Source organism: Barbus barbus, assembly GCF_936440315.1.
Source record: "Barbus barbus genome assembly, chromosome: 25".
NCBI lineage: Eukaryota > Metazoa > Chordata > Actinopteri > Cypriniformes > Cyprinidae > Barbus > Barbus barbus.
In genome coordinates, this window is record NC_136753.1 from 13,366,041 (window position 1) to 13,384,042 (window position 18,002).

The 18,002-nt window shown below is 36.6% G+C and overlaps 1 protein-coding gene across 1 annotated transcript in view; it reads right to left on the reverse strand.

The window, feature by feature from the left end:
* LOC306845378 (BTB/POZ domain-containing protein 8-like) overlaps positions 1-18,002 on the reverse strand; it is a 50,606-nt gene that overhangs the window by 12,740 nt on the left and 19,864 nt on the right. Inside the window, exons 6-9 of the mRNA XM_079378147.1 lie at positions 6,482-6,571; positions 5,607-5,687; positions 5,390-5,486; positions 4,104-4,192 (exon numbers count right to left, since the gene is read on the reverse strand). Coding sequence (XP_079234273.1) covers positions 4,104-4,192; positions 5,390-5,486; positions 5,607-5,687; positions 6,482-6,571 — 357 coding nt within the window. The remainder of the gene's footprint in view (positions 1-4,103; positions 4,193-5,389; positions 5,487-5,606; positions 5,688-6,481; positions 6,572-18,002) is intronic.

Below are 18,002 nucleotides of genomic sequence, written 5' to 3' on the forward strand. Positions count from 1 at the left end.
CTGATAAATTACTAAACAAACTATATCCAACTTTACACATACACATACTTATAAAGCATTATGTACTAATAGCAAATTTCAACTGGTTGATAATGTATGTCAGTGTCAAATTTAAACTGCTCTAACCTTCTAAATGTGGACTATATGAGGCACTTAGGTATTAAAAACATCACCATTATGAATGAAGCTGCTTTGAAACTACTGTATGTGAATTGTGAAAAGCTCTAAATAAAAAGTTATTTCTGGAAGAGTTCTAGGTTCTAGGTCAGTAACACTAGGGCAGTAGGTTCAGCAGGCACTGGACTGGCACTGAAAGCAGCAGTGCTGGGCTGATCTTATACTATCAGATCATTGATGCTCTACTGAGAGCCTCTCATCCGGATGCGTGACTCTACACCCTCCTACCCACGGCGGAGGCAGCACCAAAACATCACAGAAACAACACACGCACACAGTCTCTCTCTTTCTATCTCTAAGGCACTGGAAAAATCCCGACCTACATTCACACGTCTCTCTGAGCTGCTTTACCGCAGTGCGCTGAGTTTACAGCAAAGACAATTCAATGACAGAGCTGACTAATTAAGTAATGGTGATTGTACGAAATGATTAAAGGTCAATTATTTATTTTTTTCTGCTGTCCAAGTTGTCACTATATACACTAATTAATATTTCTATCTATTTACCCCTACATGGCCACCACAATTTAAAGATGGAAATAATTTTTCCAATTTAACTTTTAGTACTTCCTAGAGGCCCCTTTATATCCAATGTGAAACTAACAAATTGTTGACGACTGGTCTTATCACACAAAGAGCAAAGCCAATATCTGTCTGTATAATAGGGGGTGAAAACACTTTTCAACTGATCTGCACACCGGGTAACAGAAACAGCTCTGCTGGAGAAATATAGGATGCTAGACAAGCAAACCAGCTCAAGAATCTTGTTTAATGTCAGACATAGTCATAAAAACCTTAAAGGGGCCCTATTATGCAAAAATCACTTTTATAATGTGTTAGAACACAGTTGTGTGGCTGCAGCGTGTGAAAACTACCAGCCTATAATGGTAAAAACCACCAACTCATTTTATTATTATCTAAAAAAATTATAAACAGCCTCTCAGAACAAGCCGTTTTCTCCCTCTGTTCACATCACCAAGGGGAAAAAGTCCCGCACATTTGTGAGGCTGTCCTATAGACACAGCCCTGAGTGAGAAGCTGCGATCCGCCTCCGCCATTACGGATTACTTGCTGTAGCTGCTGGAGATACACAATGTCAGCGCCAAAGAGGCTTTTCGAGTGTTGTGTTTTGGGATGCACTAACGAACATAGGAGTCTCCATAGACTCCCTCCATCTGAGCCTGAGGAAGTTGTGGTTAAATTTCATTGTCTAAGGAAATATCCTGGAAAAAAATCGGTAAAGTCTCCAAAACGTGTAGGGATCAATACCAATGCTTTGTGCGCGAACATCAGCTCCAGACAAAGTAAGTGTCATGTGTTTGTTTTCCAAATTGCCTTTCTGAAAGAGCTTCTTGGCACTTGATCATTAAGGCTAATGATGCTAAAGCTACCATTGTCTCGGTTTTCACTGGTGCTGTCTTCATGAATGATCGTGAATAGGAATGGTATAGTTAAAAGTTGCATATGAAAGCAATGTGAGTCGGTCGCTTCAGTTTGTTGAGCTCATAATCACAAGTGGGACTTATAAAGTTTGTGATAGCATGCCATGCACCATGAGACCAGCTATGTTGTTATTTTTATCCCGCCGTGCACCCATCTGTGTAATTCATAAACACAAATTTATTATGCACAGTATAATCAGATGATTGACTTTAAAACAGAGTGTGTTTTCTGTAAAGATAACAGGCTTGTACTAATCATGGAATGTTTATTTGCAAAGGCTAGCACTGCTAATGCCACAGTTTGAGCTCTTGAAGCTCCGCCCTCTTCTCCGGGAGCACCAGCTCATTTGCATTAAAGGTGCCATAGAATGCATTGATACAGTATTTTAAATTGTTCTCTGATATCTACACAGAAGGTATGTGGCTTAGGTAAATGCAAAAAATCTCCAGAAACGATTTTACATGTCCATTTACAACCCTAGGATTTCTCCCTAGAATGAAACGGTCTGTTATTGGCTTATTTGGCAGGGTCATGAATAATAATGAGCTCTGCTCTGATTGGCTGTTTCACAGTACGGCTCATCAGCAAGAAGGACGCACAGGGAGGAAAATATATATTTAAATACTTTCTCTCGCAGTTATATCGTCGGGTAATTATACTGTATATAAAACGCGGGCATCAGGGAGCCGTTATTAATATGCGAGGCATTGAAACTGCTTTTGAACGATCCATCGATCACGGTATAGTTCACTTTCAAGAGACGCGATCACAACTATGTTTACATTATGGAGCAACAGTACTTACCACACATTTCACAAGATCAGATGCTTGTCAGTGGTGCTCAGGATCTGGAAGTCATTCGCCATCATCCTCATCTCTCCTTACTGAGAGTGAAATCTTATGTAGCTACTGTAACAGGCTACCGCTAGCAAGGAGCTAACCATGTCCCTTTAGTGGCTCGCGTTATTTGCTTTCTGTGCCTTTCTGAATACAGACACCAACCCATCCCTGCACTTCACACCCCCTGCACGGCCTGGAACATAACATTTATTGTGTTATTTTCGCTGTTGTCCGCGCTTGTTTATTTACAATACCTGCAGAGCTTCTGATGGTTCGGCCGGCTTAGAACAAGGGCGGGTTTATGCAAATGTTGGGGGCGTAGTGATCCCGACTGTTGCGTCACAGTCGGTGTTATGTTCTGATTCGCCTGTTTTTCAGTGGTCTTTTTAATCACGAGATTTACATATGAAGGAGAAAACTATGGTGTTTGAGGCTCACTGTATGTCATTTCCATGTACAGAACTGTTATTATTTAAATATGCCAGGGTAAAGACAGTTTTTCATTCTATGGCACCTTTAAAGCAACATACTCAATATCAGAGCGTTTGGGCTCATACCCTAAAAGTGGCAATTTTAACAAGCTATAAAAAAAATATCTGTTGGGTATTTTGAGCTAAAACTTCACATACACACTCTGGGGATATCAGAGACTTATTTTACAGCTTTTAAAAAGGAGCATAATAGGTCCCCTTTAAGTCATAACGTTTACATACTTTTCAGAATAAACCCCACAAAAAATAAAATATATTTTTTTGTTTGTTTGCATATGTTTTGAGGCATTGAGAACAACAAAATTGGTATTGTACGAGCAAGCCAAGAGAACTATATAAATCTACTTCTGTCTATGTCTTGCACATATACTTTACTACAGTGGTTCTCAAACCTGTCCTGGAGTACCCCCAGCCCTGCACATTTTGTATGTCTCCCTCATCTATCACACCTGATTCAACTCATCAGCTCATTAGTGGAGACTGCAAGACCTGAAGTGGGTGTATCAGATATAGGGAGACATACAAAATGTGCAGTGCTGGGGGTACGTCATGGAAAGGTTTGGGAACCACTGCTTTACTACAAATGTAATTACTGGACCCAGCATGTACACAGTTTTTTCTATCCTTAAAATTATCAGTTATCAACAAGCTAATTGCTAACAAGTAAATTGTGACAGATTATTAATGAATTGATTATTAACTATTAAAAGGTATTTTATGCAAAGGCAAAGGTGCAAATGCAATGAAAATACACTGATATAGCAAACTGATTTAAGAGTAAGTATATATAAGAACAGAGATAAAAAATATTGATAGGGATTTGTCAACTCTTTTGGGTTTTTTTGGCTTAACAATTGTGCCAAACATTAACATTTGATGTGAAAAAGGGTTTAAATGTTTAATAAATATCTGCAAAACCGATTGCATCCACATTTGGACAGCAGCATAACCTCAGAAATAAAAAGCATTTTGAAACACGTATTATTTATTGATTTATTTAGTCATTTATTATTTAGTGATTCATTTGCACTGTACAGTGCACCGCATGCATATTACTCTTAGTGGAGTAGTACAATCAGAAAAGAAGGAAGAGTCATTTTAAAAGCCATTATTTAAAGCGGTAGCATCCACAGAAGTGCAGAAAATGCCTCACCTCACACAGGAGCAGTAGAGATCCAGCAGGCCTATAGAATGGGTAATAGCGAGGCACTCCAGTATAGATCTCTGAACTCCATCAACGGGCTGCAGAAAATGAGAAGAAGGACTGACTCTTGATATTCACACCTCATCTCAGACACTTTAGTGGATCAATAGCCTTGAAGCCTGCCATAAGCTAATATACAGTATAGAGTTCAGCTGTCTGAACCTTGTGTTTAATTATACTTTATTCAACTTAAATCATACTTACACTGAAGAACTTCATGAAAGCTACAATTTTTAAATTTCTTCAGAAATTACTATTACAAAGCACTTGATTACCAGTAAATGATGGAGAAATGCCTCTTTATGGGTTATTACAAATCGTACATGATAAGGGGGAAATTAAAGCCATTCTACTCTTTGTATGGTCACTGAAGCTCAAGTGAAATCACCCATGAGCAAATCACAGAAATGCCAATGTGAACACTACAGGAAAACTGTATCTTGACATGTAGCAGGCAGAAATATACAATTTGCCAAATAGATCTAAAAAAATCTTAGCATCCCCAAATCTTGAAATAGTTTATCAAATGTATTATGAATTTCTGTAGGGGGAAAACTAAATTTTTAGCATACCTTTAATTAAGTTTTTCCAACACTTAAAAGGTCAAATTCGTTTGAAAGAGGAGAGCGAGTAAACGCATTCCTCTTTCATCTCTGTATAGGATGAAATTACGGGCTGAAAGCACACAAACAAGCCTTCTTGAAAGGTAGGAGTGAGAATGAGAGACTCAGAAGCACAAACAAAACTGCTCTTCTCGAATTGCGAGAAGGCTGTCAAACACTATGCTTCTTGACTTGCGCTGCCTCCCACTGCTGCTTTTGTACCAGAGAGCTTACGTTCATGACAGTCTGCACTTGCTGTGTAAACATGGTGTGTGTCTGCTGCAGTGCTTCTATTCTAAGAGAAGAAGAAAAATGGCAAAATATGGCTGAAGAAAGAGATGTTACACTCATATCAGACAACTTAATTGAGAGGAATCCTCGTCTGGAGCCTCAACACAGGGATAAGGTCATTTTGGCTGACAAATTAAATGCTCTACAAAATCTGAACCAATGCCCAGACTTTACTCGCTCACAAATACAAATCACATAATGTGTCCCTAAAGGCTAATAAACGACAAGATGATAGTACAATTGGCGCTACCTAACAACAGACTCACTGCTTAAAAAGACTATTTACACTCCTCACCTCTATTTGACTGAATGTCTGTGCCATGACCCCATCCTCTCTCTTACCTTGGGGAAAAAGCGGCAATAGTCCCGAGTCAGAACCATCTCGGCCACGTCTTTCAGCCCCTCCAGGCCCAGCATGTCGGCTGCTAACACAACCTGACTGAAATCAAAGACAAACACACATACGTCTTGACATTTCTGTGAAATCTGACTAAAGCCATTGCATTTTTTGCATTTACCACATTGGAAGAAAGGAAATGTCACTACAGAGGGTGTTTACCTGACATTTGTTCCTGGTGGGAAGTCTAGGATGGCACCGTACATGAAATGAAGCAGAATCTCCATTTCATCTGGACCCAGACTGAAAAAAAAAGAAAAATTCAGATCATGAGATTTTACAAGATCTACAAAACACATTTCACGAGGTCTCATTTGTTAACTTTAATGCATTTCCTAATATATTTTTTAGAACATTTATCTACCTTTGTTAATGTTACATAGTAAAAAAAACAAAAGTGTAGTTTGTAGTTAACTTGCGTATAAAAAATGAGACAGATCTTTTTCTCAGAAATTGTGTGACAGAGCTCTTGAAATCAGCAACTAGTATTATGTTCTCCTGTTTTGTTACAGTAAATGCTAAGTGTGGTTTTAGAATAAAATCAGCTCTGATCTAATACATGGACTGAACTGAATTGAACTGCCTGGCATGAAACACTACACGAAGTATCCTGGTTTTCCCAGACACAGACTGAGTTATGAATAATTGATAGCTGGTAGGCTGGAAGATCCTCATCAGGTAGAAGATCTGTCTGAGAACTCATGCTGAACTCTGGGACATGTGAGATCACACACTGGTTTTGTGAATATAAATGGTTATCAACTCTTGTAAAATTGGCCTGCAGTATCAAGCTGAATATATATGGTGAGCAAAAAAAATCTTTTATAGGTGCCCTGAACCTCAAGAGTTCCTAGTAAGAGAAACCAGCAAAAGAGGAACCGACAAGAGCTACACAGAGTTTATTATAATATCTGGCTGGCTGTACAATACCCTCTACATATACTTTACCTTTTAATCATGTCAGAGTATTTGATACCTGTATTTCAACTATTTGGCAGTCATTTATCCCATTTTGATGGGTGTCCTGCATAACCTACCCCTGCAGAGTGATACACTGACGCAAACTCTCCATCCAGCTGCCACACAACATCGCTCGGAAATACTCTGAGCGCGCACACAGAATGGCCCTGTGGGAAAGGAGAAACACACATACACACAGACAACGTCAGCTTCCCCTATCACTCACACACGCTTCACACCACATTACCCCAGCTCGATATTTGTAAAGCAGCCTTGGGAGATGTATGTGCATGTGTGTATTTGTGTGTATTATTCACTAACTGATATGCTTGGGCATGTAGGACAAAAATAAAATAAAATAAAGAAGACCTCATGAAATTGGAGAAGGAAGATGTAATGTTTATTTCAGTATTAATTTAAAAAATGATGATGACTGTGCCTCTGTCTCAAAACCTAGAGAGCTGATTAACTAGGTTTTAACATTGTCCTGAAGATAAAAAATGTACTATTACAAATGTACTTTTTAAAATATTTTATTTTAACATATGGGTTTGAAAAACTTTTACTGTATACCATTTCAAATATTATTAAGCAGCATTTTTGTTAAATATATATTTCAGTTAAGAGGAGAACTGCACACTCACTTAAGTATGTTTATTAACCATGTTTCGGCTAGTAGCCTTTTTCAAGGTATAATTTCACAAACATGGACACCAGTATACGTAACAAAGATAATTATAAATATATATTTCTATCATGACAACATGACAAGAATAGTTTAGCATGGTATGGAAATGACAACAATAAGTATTTGGTCTTGGCAGAATTAATATGGTTTTTCTATCGAGCATTTCATCCTTTTAATAAAGCTTTTTTTCTTCATTATGACATCAGGACAGTTCTATCTCCCTGATATATTATACTAAATGACATATATACATATATACCTGGTCGTGTGCTTAAAGCCTGTGCGGAGCAGCTAGCTGAGGTCTTCACGGACATTTTCAATCTGTCCCTGGCCCAAACAACTGTCCCCACTATCTTCAAAACCTCCACCATCGTACCAGTACCGAAACACTCCACTGCCTCGGTCCCTAACGACTTCCGTCCTGTTGCACTCACCCCCATCATTGCCAAGTGTTTTGAGAAACTGGTTGCATCCCACTTAAAATCCTGTCTCCCTGCTACACTAGACCCATTCCAATTTGCCTATCGCCACAATAGATCAACAGAGGACGCCATCTCAACAGCACTTCACTCTGCCCTCACCCACCTGGACAGTCAAAACCCACATGTGAGAATGCTGTTCATAGATTTCAGTTCTGCATTCAATACTGTAACCCCCTCCAAGCTGATCTCCAAGCTCAGCCAGCTTGGAATCAGCACACCCATCTGCAATTGGATTCTAGATTTTCTGACTAACAGACCTCAGTCCGTTAAGTTAGATAACCTCTCCTCCTCCATCATCACCCTGAACGTGCCACAGGGCTGCGTACTGAGCCCTCTCCTGTACTCCCTCTTCACCCATGACTGTGTTCCTGTTTATGGCTCCAACACCATAATCAAATTTGCAGATGACACCACGGTGGTAGGTCTGATCAAGGATGACGATGAATCAGCCTACAGGGATGAGGTGCAGCACCTGGCTGTGTGGTGTGCCTCCAACAATCTAGAACTAAACACCCAGAAGACAAAGGAGATCATTGTGGACTTCAGGTGGACTAGGAGTCATGCACACACACCCATCTACATCAACGGAGTTGTAATGAAGCGTGTGTCGAGTTTCAAGTTCCTTGGCATCCACATCTCTGATGACCTCACCTGGTCCCATAACACCTCCACTCTGATCAAAAAGGCACAGCAGCGCCTTTACTTCTTAAGGAGCCTTAAGAAAGTTCACCTGAATCCCAGGATCCTTGTGGAATTCTACCGCAGTACCATTGAGAGCATACTCACGAACTGCATCTCAGTATGGTACAGCAATTGCTCCGCATCTGACCGCAAAGCACTCCAGCGGGTGGTGAAAACTGCTCAACGGATCACCGGCACCCAGTTAACTTCCATTGAGAACATTTATTATAAGCGCTGTCTGGGCAGGGCAAGAAACATCATCAATGATGCTTCTCACCCTAACCATGTACTTTTCACCCTCCTTCCATCCGGCAGGCGTTACAGGTGCCTACGCTCTCGCACTAGTAGGCTCAGGAAGAGCTTCTTTCCCGAGGCTGTGACACTTCTGAATGCCACACCACCAATCTAACCTGCACCTGCTTATTACTGCACTAGTCACAGTACTTTACACACATGCATTTGCACTACTCATATTTTGCACAGACTGCACATTGTTAAAGTTATTACAATATAAACTGTCTAAAGTTGTTACTGTACAAAGCACAGTAAACTATTTCTATAAAATATTGCACTACTGTTATTTTGCATAGAATACATTGTTCTATCAATACTTGCACACACTCATCCAGCTGTATTTATTTATTTATTTATTACCACTGTTCTCACGTCTCTGCTGTTCATAATATGTATATATAATCCCACATTGCTCTGTTCATAATGTACATACAATCCCTACATTGCATTCCTATTTATATTCTGTATATACTCTGTTCAATACTGTATATAGCAATTCCACTGTACATTCTGTAAATCATATCTTCATTTACTCTGCACTTATATGTATATAAAACACTATATTCTTGCACTTCTGGTTAGATGCTAACTGCATTTCATTAGCTCTGTACTTGTACTCTGCATAATGACAATAAAGTTGAATCTAATCTAATCTAATCTAATATATAAAACGTTTTAAAATTAACAGGTGTATTCAAGTAATTTCAATGTTTATTCAAGTACAAATTACATTTTTGATGTACTTTTTAAATAAATGAATAGACCCAGACAAAAAAATTATTTGACACACTTACCTATTAAAAATTTCCACATTTGCTTTGAGCTCAAGTGTGCATTTTTGGTACGGTTCATGAAGAATAGCATAAACTTTGGTCACACTTTATATTAGGTGGTCTTAACTACTGTGTACTTCCATCAAAAAATAAGCACAATGTATTTATTGTGGTCATATTGTATTGCAAAACACTTTTTATGCTATTGGGGTGGGATATGGGTCAGGTTAGGGGCAGGTTTGGTGGTATGGGTAGGGTTAAGGTTTAAGGGATGGGTCAACAGTGTAATTATAAATGTAAATATAGCTGCAAGCAGCGATGACGGGCCCAAGCCGTCAGCATACGCCACCCCGGTAGCATCAATAAAACGGTGCCCGGCGAGCACACGCATTACAGTAACCCTCTGGCAGTTTGGTTTTAAGGGATACGGCAATTAAAGGGTTAATCCAAACCATCAACTCTGTGAAACACACACACACAGAACAACATATAAAACTTTATAACTTTGTAACACTTTACAATAAGGTTTCAGTTTTTAACATTAACTATATTAATTAACATGAACAATAAGTGTCTAGTATTTATGGTACCACTTTCTATGAAGCCTGTATTTATAACACGTAATAAAGGTATTCTTAAGGCATTATAATGAATGCATAATGCATTATAAATAACATAAGTAACTCTGCAATTACATATCAACTAGCAGTCATGAGAGTATTAGTAGTGCGTCTGATGAATATACTGTATGCTAACACTTTATTTTGATGGTTCCTCAACAGACAAACTGAGTATAGGATACTTTGCAAGTATGTGAATATTCTGCCTACCCTACCTAAGTCTACTAATACAAATAGTTTTATATAAACATCCATGCACTCAAGAAATGTCGTAAGGTATTTATAGGCAGCTACAAATGATTTGTTCTCGAGCATATATATAATGTTTAATAATTGTATTTTTCATACTTTATTAATGATCAATTTAACATTTCTAACATTTAAAAAATTATTTATTAACATATATTCCTGTTGTAATTCATGATTAAGTCAGGTAGTTATAAAACATTTAGCAGTTGCCAGCCATCTATTTGTGTGAGCTCATCTAAAGTGAGGACTATTTATACCTTATAAAGCATTTACAAAGCAGATTTAAAGGCTCATTTATCTTCCACACAGAAAAGTTAAACACAACACAGAGGGATACTGTAACGGGGCGAACAAGACGTGAGACATGCGGATCCATGTGCTAACTTTTATTTATAAACATAGTCAAGACACAGCCAAATAGATATGGCATGGGCAAGACACGATAGATCCGGGCAAGCGTGGGTTGACGATCGGCGAACAATATCCAATAGGGCAAGGCAGAGAGATAATCCAGGTACATAAGCAATAATCCAAACGAGATGCAAACAGAGTCCAAACGGTAAGGCAAAGGGTGAATCCAGGAAACACGGGCAGATATCAAAACACTAGAAAAGGCAAGGCAAGGCTATAATCACTGAGAGGGCTCTGTAGAGTAGCTATTGCTAGGATATACGAGAACAATACTCGGCATCTAGCAAAAAGAAGTCCATGGTTTATAAAGCCTGAGTGATTAGTGTGAACAGTGAAGTAGTGAAGTGCAAGAGTCCATGCAGTGAGTGGGTGACCTCTGGTGGTGATTAACCGAAAATGCATGGACCAGATTCATGACAGATACAGAACACAGAAATATTTTTTCACGATGCAAAAAATGAAAACTTTACACTTGATAAAAAAAGAAAACTAAACCTCTGCAATTTCATTGAAAAAAGTAAATAAATAAAAATTAAAGTGTACAGTTGTACAGTTTCATTTTTTGCATCTTGAAAAAATATTTCTGTTCTGTTTCCCTCTGTGTTGTGTTTGTTTATTTTTTCTCTTAGGAAGATGACTGAGACTTTAAATCTCCCTTGTAATAGATATGCCTAATAAATAAAGAACAAGCCATTTATAGCTGTATTTCAAAACTGCTTACTAATGACTTAATGTTGCCAAAATGTTTTATAAAGGATGAACTAACTATTTACTAATGTTTACCTAATGATTCATAGCATGCAGTTATTATAAAGTGTTACCCTATAATGTATTATAATTGTTGTTATGATTATTCATGAGATTTTATAACACATTATAAGGTTTTTTATAATCCATTATACATTCACTATAATGCCTTAAGAATACCCTTATAATGTATTATAAATACGGGCTTCATAGAAAGTGTTACCTTATTTATTAGTGTTAGTTAATATTCAAAACTGAAACATTATTAAGTTTTATCTGTTAACATTAGTTAATGCACTGTGAATTAACAAACATTTTGATTAACTAACATCAACAAACATTAATAAATTCTGTGAAAATATATTTTTCATTGGTAGTTCACGTTAGTTAATGCATTTACTAATGTTAAGAAATGAGACCTTATTATAAAGTGTTATCAAAATCTTTAATGATTTATAAGCATTTTTTAACGATTTATTTTTCCATGAACTAACATTAATAATTTTTACTAATACAAATAAATGAAGTAAAAATGTATTGTTCATCCTTAATGTTATTTGTGAATTAACCAATGTTAAAAAACTATATTATTTAACTGTTGTTAGTTAACATCAACAATAATGATATACCATTTATTAATGTTAATTAATATTAAGTCCAAAATGTATTAATACATTATTAAAATGTAAAGTTGTATCTTTTGAACATGACTATTTTTCTAACATTAAAAAGATTAATAAATGCTTAAAAAAAAAAAAATTGTTCTTTGTTAGTTCATGCTATCATTGAAGAATTAACATGCTGTAAAAATATATTTTTCATTGTTAGTTCACGTTAGGTAATGCATTTCCTAATGTTAAGAAATGAGACCTTATTATAAAGTGTTATCAAAATCTTTAATGATTTATAAGCATTTTTTAAAGATTTAAAAAAACAGACACTCTCTCTCTCTTTCTCTCTCTCACCCACTGCCTCAATTCACACAGTCACTCACACAGTCACTCACACCCCACCCCACCCCCACCCCTCACTCAGAAGCAGTGACAGGGAGCTCTCACACAGAAACAGTGTAACAGCTCTCTGATAGTTTTTTAATTTTCTGCTCCGCATAGTGTATTGTAAATTCATGAAATAAATCACATATCCTCAGACGGTCTTGTTCTGTGTATGTAATTTTTTATGAAGTGTTTGGAAGCTGCTCTTAAAAGATAAAAAAAAAATTGTCTTCTCTTTTTTACTGTAACTTTAATAAATTGCCATTAAAACGCCGTTCAAGATATCCTAAATCCGTCTGCAATTTAGCATCTTCAGTATATTGGCATCATTAGAAAAAATGTTTGGTGTCAATTTTTGGTTTCTGCTTGGAGGAGTATGAATTTGTTTACAGCTCGTTTAAAAAAAAAAACCACATTAAAAAAAATATAGCCGACTTCCTGTTGGTCGTAGCTAATGACTGTAAATTAGAAAGTTGTCCGGATTAATAAGAACAATTTATGTACCGAGTTTGGTGTCTGTGGCTAAAACTAACCCCCCCATTTTTGACAAAAGGTGGCGCTATAGAGTGCCTCTTCCACGCCCGTTTATGAGCTTCTTCCAGTGTCTAACTATCATTAATACTCATATGTGTGTTGAGTTTCATGACATTCTAAACATGTTATCTGCCTCAAAATCACCAGAAACGAATTTTCAACTTTGACACGTTGCCATGGCAACATAATTTTAGATATCAATATTCCCTTCACAGTTTTACATCGGCCGTGTTTTGACATTATTCTGGTGAAGTTTGAAGCAAATCGAGTAAAAATAAGATGCTGAATTCAAAGCATTTTGAAAATGACACACTTCCTGCAGCCAGTTGGTGGCGCTATAACTTTCAGTCATAATAGTCAAATCTATCCGATCGGCATCATACAACGAACAAATCACTGAAGTTTGATCAACATCATACAATGTATGTGGACGTTATTAGGCATTTCCTGGGTCTCATTTTTCACCATAACTTCATCGCCTCGCCACGGGCAAACCGTTCGACATATCAAAAATATCTTCGCAATTTAGCGTCCCCAATGTCTTGAGATCATGTTCACCGAGTTTGGTGGCAATCGTATGGAAATCCTCAGAGGAGTATATCAAATTCCAGAGCATGCGCTTTTTAAACAGCCCTGAATAGCCGACTTCCTGTTGGGCGGAGCCTAAGACATGCAGCGTGAAAGTTGTTCAGCTCAATGAGTTCTATATGTGTACCGAGTTTCATATGAATACGTGCAAGTATGTGTGAGCTATACATCAAGTTTTCTGACAATTTTCCAGGGGGCGCCGTAGAGCCCCTGTGCCACGCCCGGGTCCCAGCCTCAGCGGCGTCCTAATGGCCGCAAGTTCCAACGTGCGTGCCAATTTTCAAGAGTTTTCAAGCACGTTAAGGCCCCCAAAAGTGCCCGGATAGTCGAAATAAAAAATAAAAAAAATAAAAATAAATATAGCTGCGAGCAGCGATGACGGGCCCAAGCCGCCAGTGCATACGCCACCCCGGTGGCATCGAAAAACGGTGCCCAGCGAGCACACACAATACAGTAACCCTCTGGCAGTTTGGTTTTAAGGGATACGGCAATTAAAGGGTTAATCCAAACCATCAACTCTGTGAAACACAGACACACAGAACAACATATAAAACTTTAAATTCTGTCAAAATATATTTTTCATTGGTAGTTGATGTTAGTTAATGCATTTACTAATGTTAACAAATGAGAAATTATTAGTTACCAAAGCTTTTAATGATTTATAAGCATTTTTTAATGATTTATTTTTCCATTAACTAACATGAATAATTTTTACTAACACAAATAAATAAAGTAAAAAATATATTGTTAATATTTAATGTTATTTGTGAATTAACCAATGTTAAAAAACAACATTATTTAACGGTTGTTAATTTACATCATTAATAATTATATACCATTTAATGGTGATCAATATTAAAAAAATTTAAAGTTTTATCTTTTGAGCATGACTATTTTTCTAATATTAAAAATATTTTGTTCATTGTTAGTTCATTGTAAGTTCATACTATCAATGAAGAATTAACATGCTGTAAAAAATATATTTTTCATTGTTAGTTCATGTTAATTAATGCATTCCCTACTGTTAACAAATGAGACTTCATTATAAAGTGTTATCAAAACCTGTAATGCTTTATAAGCATTTTTTAAGGATTTTATTGAGAAGTTTAAACAGACTCACTCTCTCTCTCTCTCTCTATCCATCTCTCTCTCTCTCCCCCTCCACACTCACTGAACTCACACAGTCAGTCACCCACCCAGTCACCTACCGCACACATTAGAAGCACAGAGACAGGAGAACTCTAAGTTTTAAATTTTTCTCCTAAGCATAGTGTATTGTAAATTCATGAAATTAAGCACATATCCTTACACTGTATTGTTCTGTGTATGTAATTTTTTATGAAGTGTTTGGAAGCTGCTCTTAAAAGATAAAAAAAAAAAGTTTTCTCTTTTTTCTGTAACTTTAATAAATTGCCATTAAAACACCGTTAAAGATATCTTAAATCCGTCCGCAATTTAGCATCTTCAGTATTTTGGCATCATGAGAAAAAATGTTTGGTGTGATTTCCGTGTTTCTGTTTGGAGGAGTATGAATTTGTTTACAGCTCGTTTTTAAAAAAAAACCACATTAAAATAAATATAGCCGACTTCCTGTTGGTCGTAGCTAATGACTGTAAATTAGAAAGTTGTCCGGATTAATAAGAACAATTTATGTACCGAGTTTGGTGTCTGTAGCTATCATTATATATATATATATATATATATATAATTATTAATGATTATATATATATATACCATTTAATGTTGATCAATATTAATTCCAAAATGTGTTAATATATTATTAAATTTTAAAGTTTATCTTTTGAACATGACTATTTTTCTAACATTAAAAAGATTAATAAATGCTTTTAAAAAAAATGTTCTTTGTTAGTTCATACTATCATGGAAGAATTAACATGCTGTAAAAATATATTTTTCATTGTTAGTTCATGTTAAATAATGCATTTCCTAATGTTAAGAAATGAGACCTTATTATAAAGTGTTATCAAAATCTTTAATGATTTATAAGCATTTTTTTAAGATTTTAAAAAACAGACCCTCTCTCTCTCTTTCTCTCTCTCACCCACTGGCTCAATCCACACAGTCACTCACACAGTCACTGACAGCCCACCCCACCCCCACCCCTCACTCAGCTGCAGTGACAGGGAGCTCTCACTCAGAAGCAGCTCTGATAGTTTTAAAATTTTCTCCTCTGCATAGTGTATTGTAAATTCATGAAATTAATCACATATCCTCAGACTGTATTGTTCTGTGTATGTAATTTTTTATGAAGTGTTTGGAAGCTGCTCTTAAAAGATAAAAAAAAAAAAAAAATTATCTTTTTTACTGTAACTTTAATAAATTGCCATTAAATCATCGTTCAAGATATCCTAAATCCGTCCGCAATTTAGCATCTTCAGTATTTTGGCATCATGATAAAAAATGTTTGGTGTGATTTCCGTGTTTTTGCTTGGAGGAGTATTAATTTGTTTACAGCCCGTTTTTAAAAAAAACCCACATTAAAATAAATATAGCCGACTTCCTGTTGGTCGTAGCTAATGACTGTAAATTAGAAAGTTGTCCGGATTAATAAGAACAATTTATGTACCGAGTTTGGTGTCTGTAGCTAAAACTAACCCCCCCATTTTTGACAAAAGGTGGCGCTATAGAGTGCCTCTTCCACGCCCGTTTATGAGCTTTTTCCAGTGTCTAACTATCATTAATACTGATATGTGTGTTGAGTTTCATGACATTCTAAACATGTTATCTGCCTCAAAATCACCAGAAACGAATTTTCAACTTTGACACGTTGCCATGGTAACATAATTTTAGATATCAATATTCCCTTCACAGTTTTACATCGGCCGTGTTTTGACATTATTCTGGTGAAGTTTGAAGCAAATCGAGTAAAAATAAGATGCTGAATTCAAAGCATTTTGAAAACGACACACTTCCTGCAGCCAGTTGGTGGCGCTATAACTTTCAGTCATAATAGTCACATCTATCCGATCGGCATCACACAACGAACAAATCAATGAAGTTTGATCTACATCATACAATGTATGTGGACGTTATTAGGCATTTCCTGTGTCTCATTTTTCGCCATAACTTCATCGCCTCGCCACGGGCAAACCGTTCGACATATCAAAAATATCTTCGCAATTTAGCGTCCCCAATGTCTTGAGATCATGTTCACCGAGTTTGGTGGCAATCGTATGGAAATCCTCAGAGGAGTATATCAAATTCCAGAACATGCGCTTTTTAAACAGCCCTGAATAGCCGACTTCCTGTTGGGCGGAGCCTAAGACATGCTGCGCGGAAGTTGTTCGGCTCAATGAGTTCTATATGTGTACCGAGTTTCATATGAATACGTGCAAGTATGTGTGAGCTATACATCAAGCTTTCTGACAATTTTCCAGGGGGCGCCGTAGAGCCCCTGTGCCCCGCCCGGGTCCCAGCCTCAGCCGCGTCCTAATGGCCGCAGGTTCCAACGTGCGTGCCAATTTTCAAGAGTTTTCGGGCACGTTAAGGCCCCCAAAAGTACCCGGATAGTCGAAATAAAAAAAAAAAAAAAAAAAAAAAAAAAAAAAAAATAATAATCCTTAGAAGAACAATAGGGCCCTGCGCCTTACTGGCTTGGGCCCTAAATATAGCTGCGAGCAGCGATGACGGGCCCAAGCCGTCAGCATACGCCACCCCGGTGGCATCGATAAAACGGTGCCCAGCGAGCACAAGCATCACAGTAACCCTCTGGCAGTTTGGTTTTAAGGGATACGGCAATTAAAGGGTTAATCCAAACCATCAACTCAGTGAAACACACACACACAGAACAACATATAAAACTTTAAATTCTGTGAAAATATATTTTTCATTGGTAGTTGATGTTAGTTAATGCATTTACTAATGCTAACAAATGAGAAATTATTATAGTTACCAAAGGTTTTAATGATTTATAAGCTTTTTTTAATGATTTATTTTTCCATTAACTAACATGAATAATTTTTTCTAACACAAATTAATAAAGTAAAAAATATATTGTTAATATTTAATGTTATTTGTGAATTAACCAATGTTAAAAAACAACATTATTTAACTGTTGTTAATTTACATCATTAATAAATATATACCATTTAATGTTTATCAAAATCAATTCCAAAATGTGTTAATATATTATTACATTTTAAAGTTTTATTTTTTGAACATGACTATTTTTCTAATATTAAAAATATTTTGTTCATTGTTAGTTCATTGTAAGTTCATACTATCAATGAAGAATTAACATGCTGTAAAAAATACATTTTTCATTGTTAGTTCATGTTAATTAATGCATTCCCTACTGTTAACAAATGAGACTTAATTATAAAGTGTTATCAAAACCTTTAATGCTTTATAAGCATTTTTTAAGGATTTTATTGAGAAGTTTAAACAGACCCTCTCTCTCTCTCTCTCTCTCTCTCTCTCTCTCTCTCTCTCTCTCCCTCCACACTCACTGAACTCACACAGTCAGTCAGTCACCCACCCAGTCACCTACCGCACACATTAGAAGCACAGAGACAG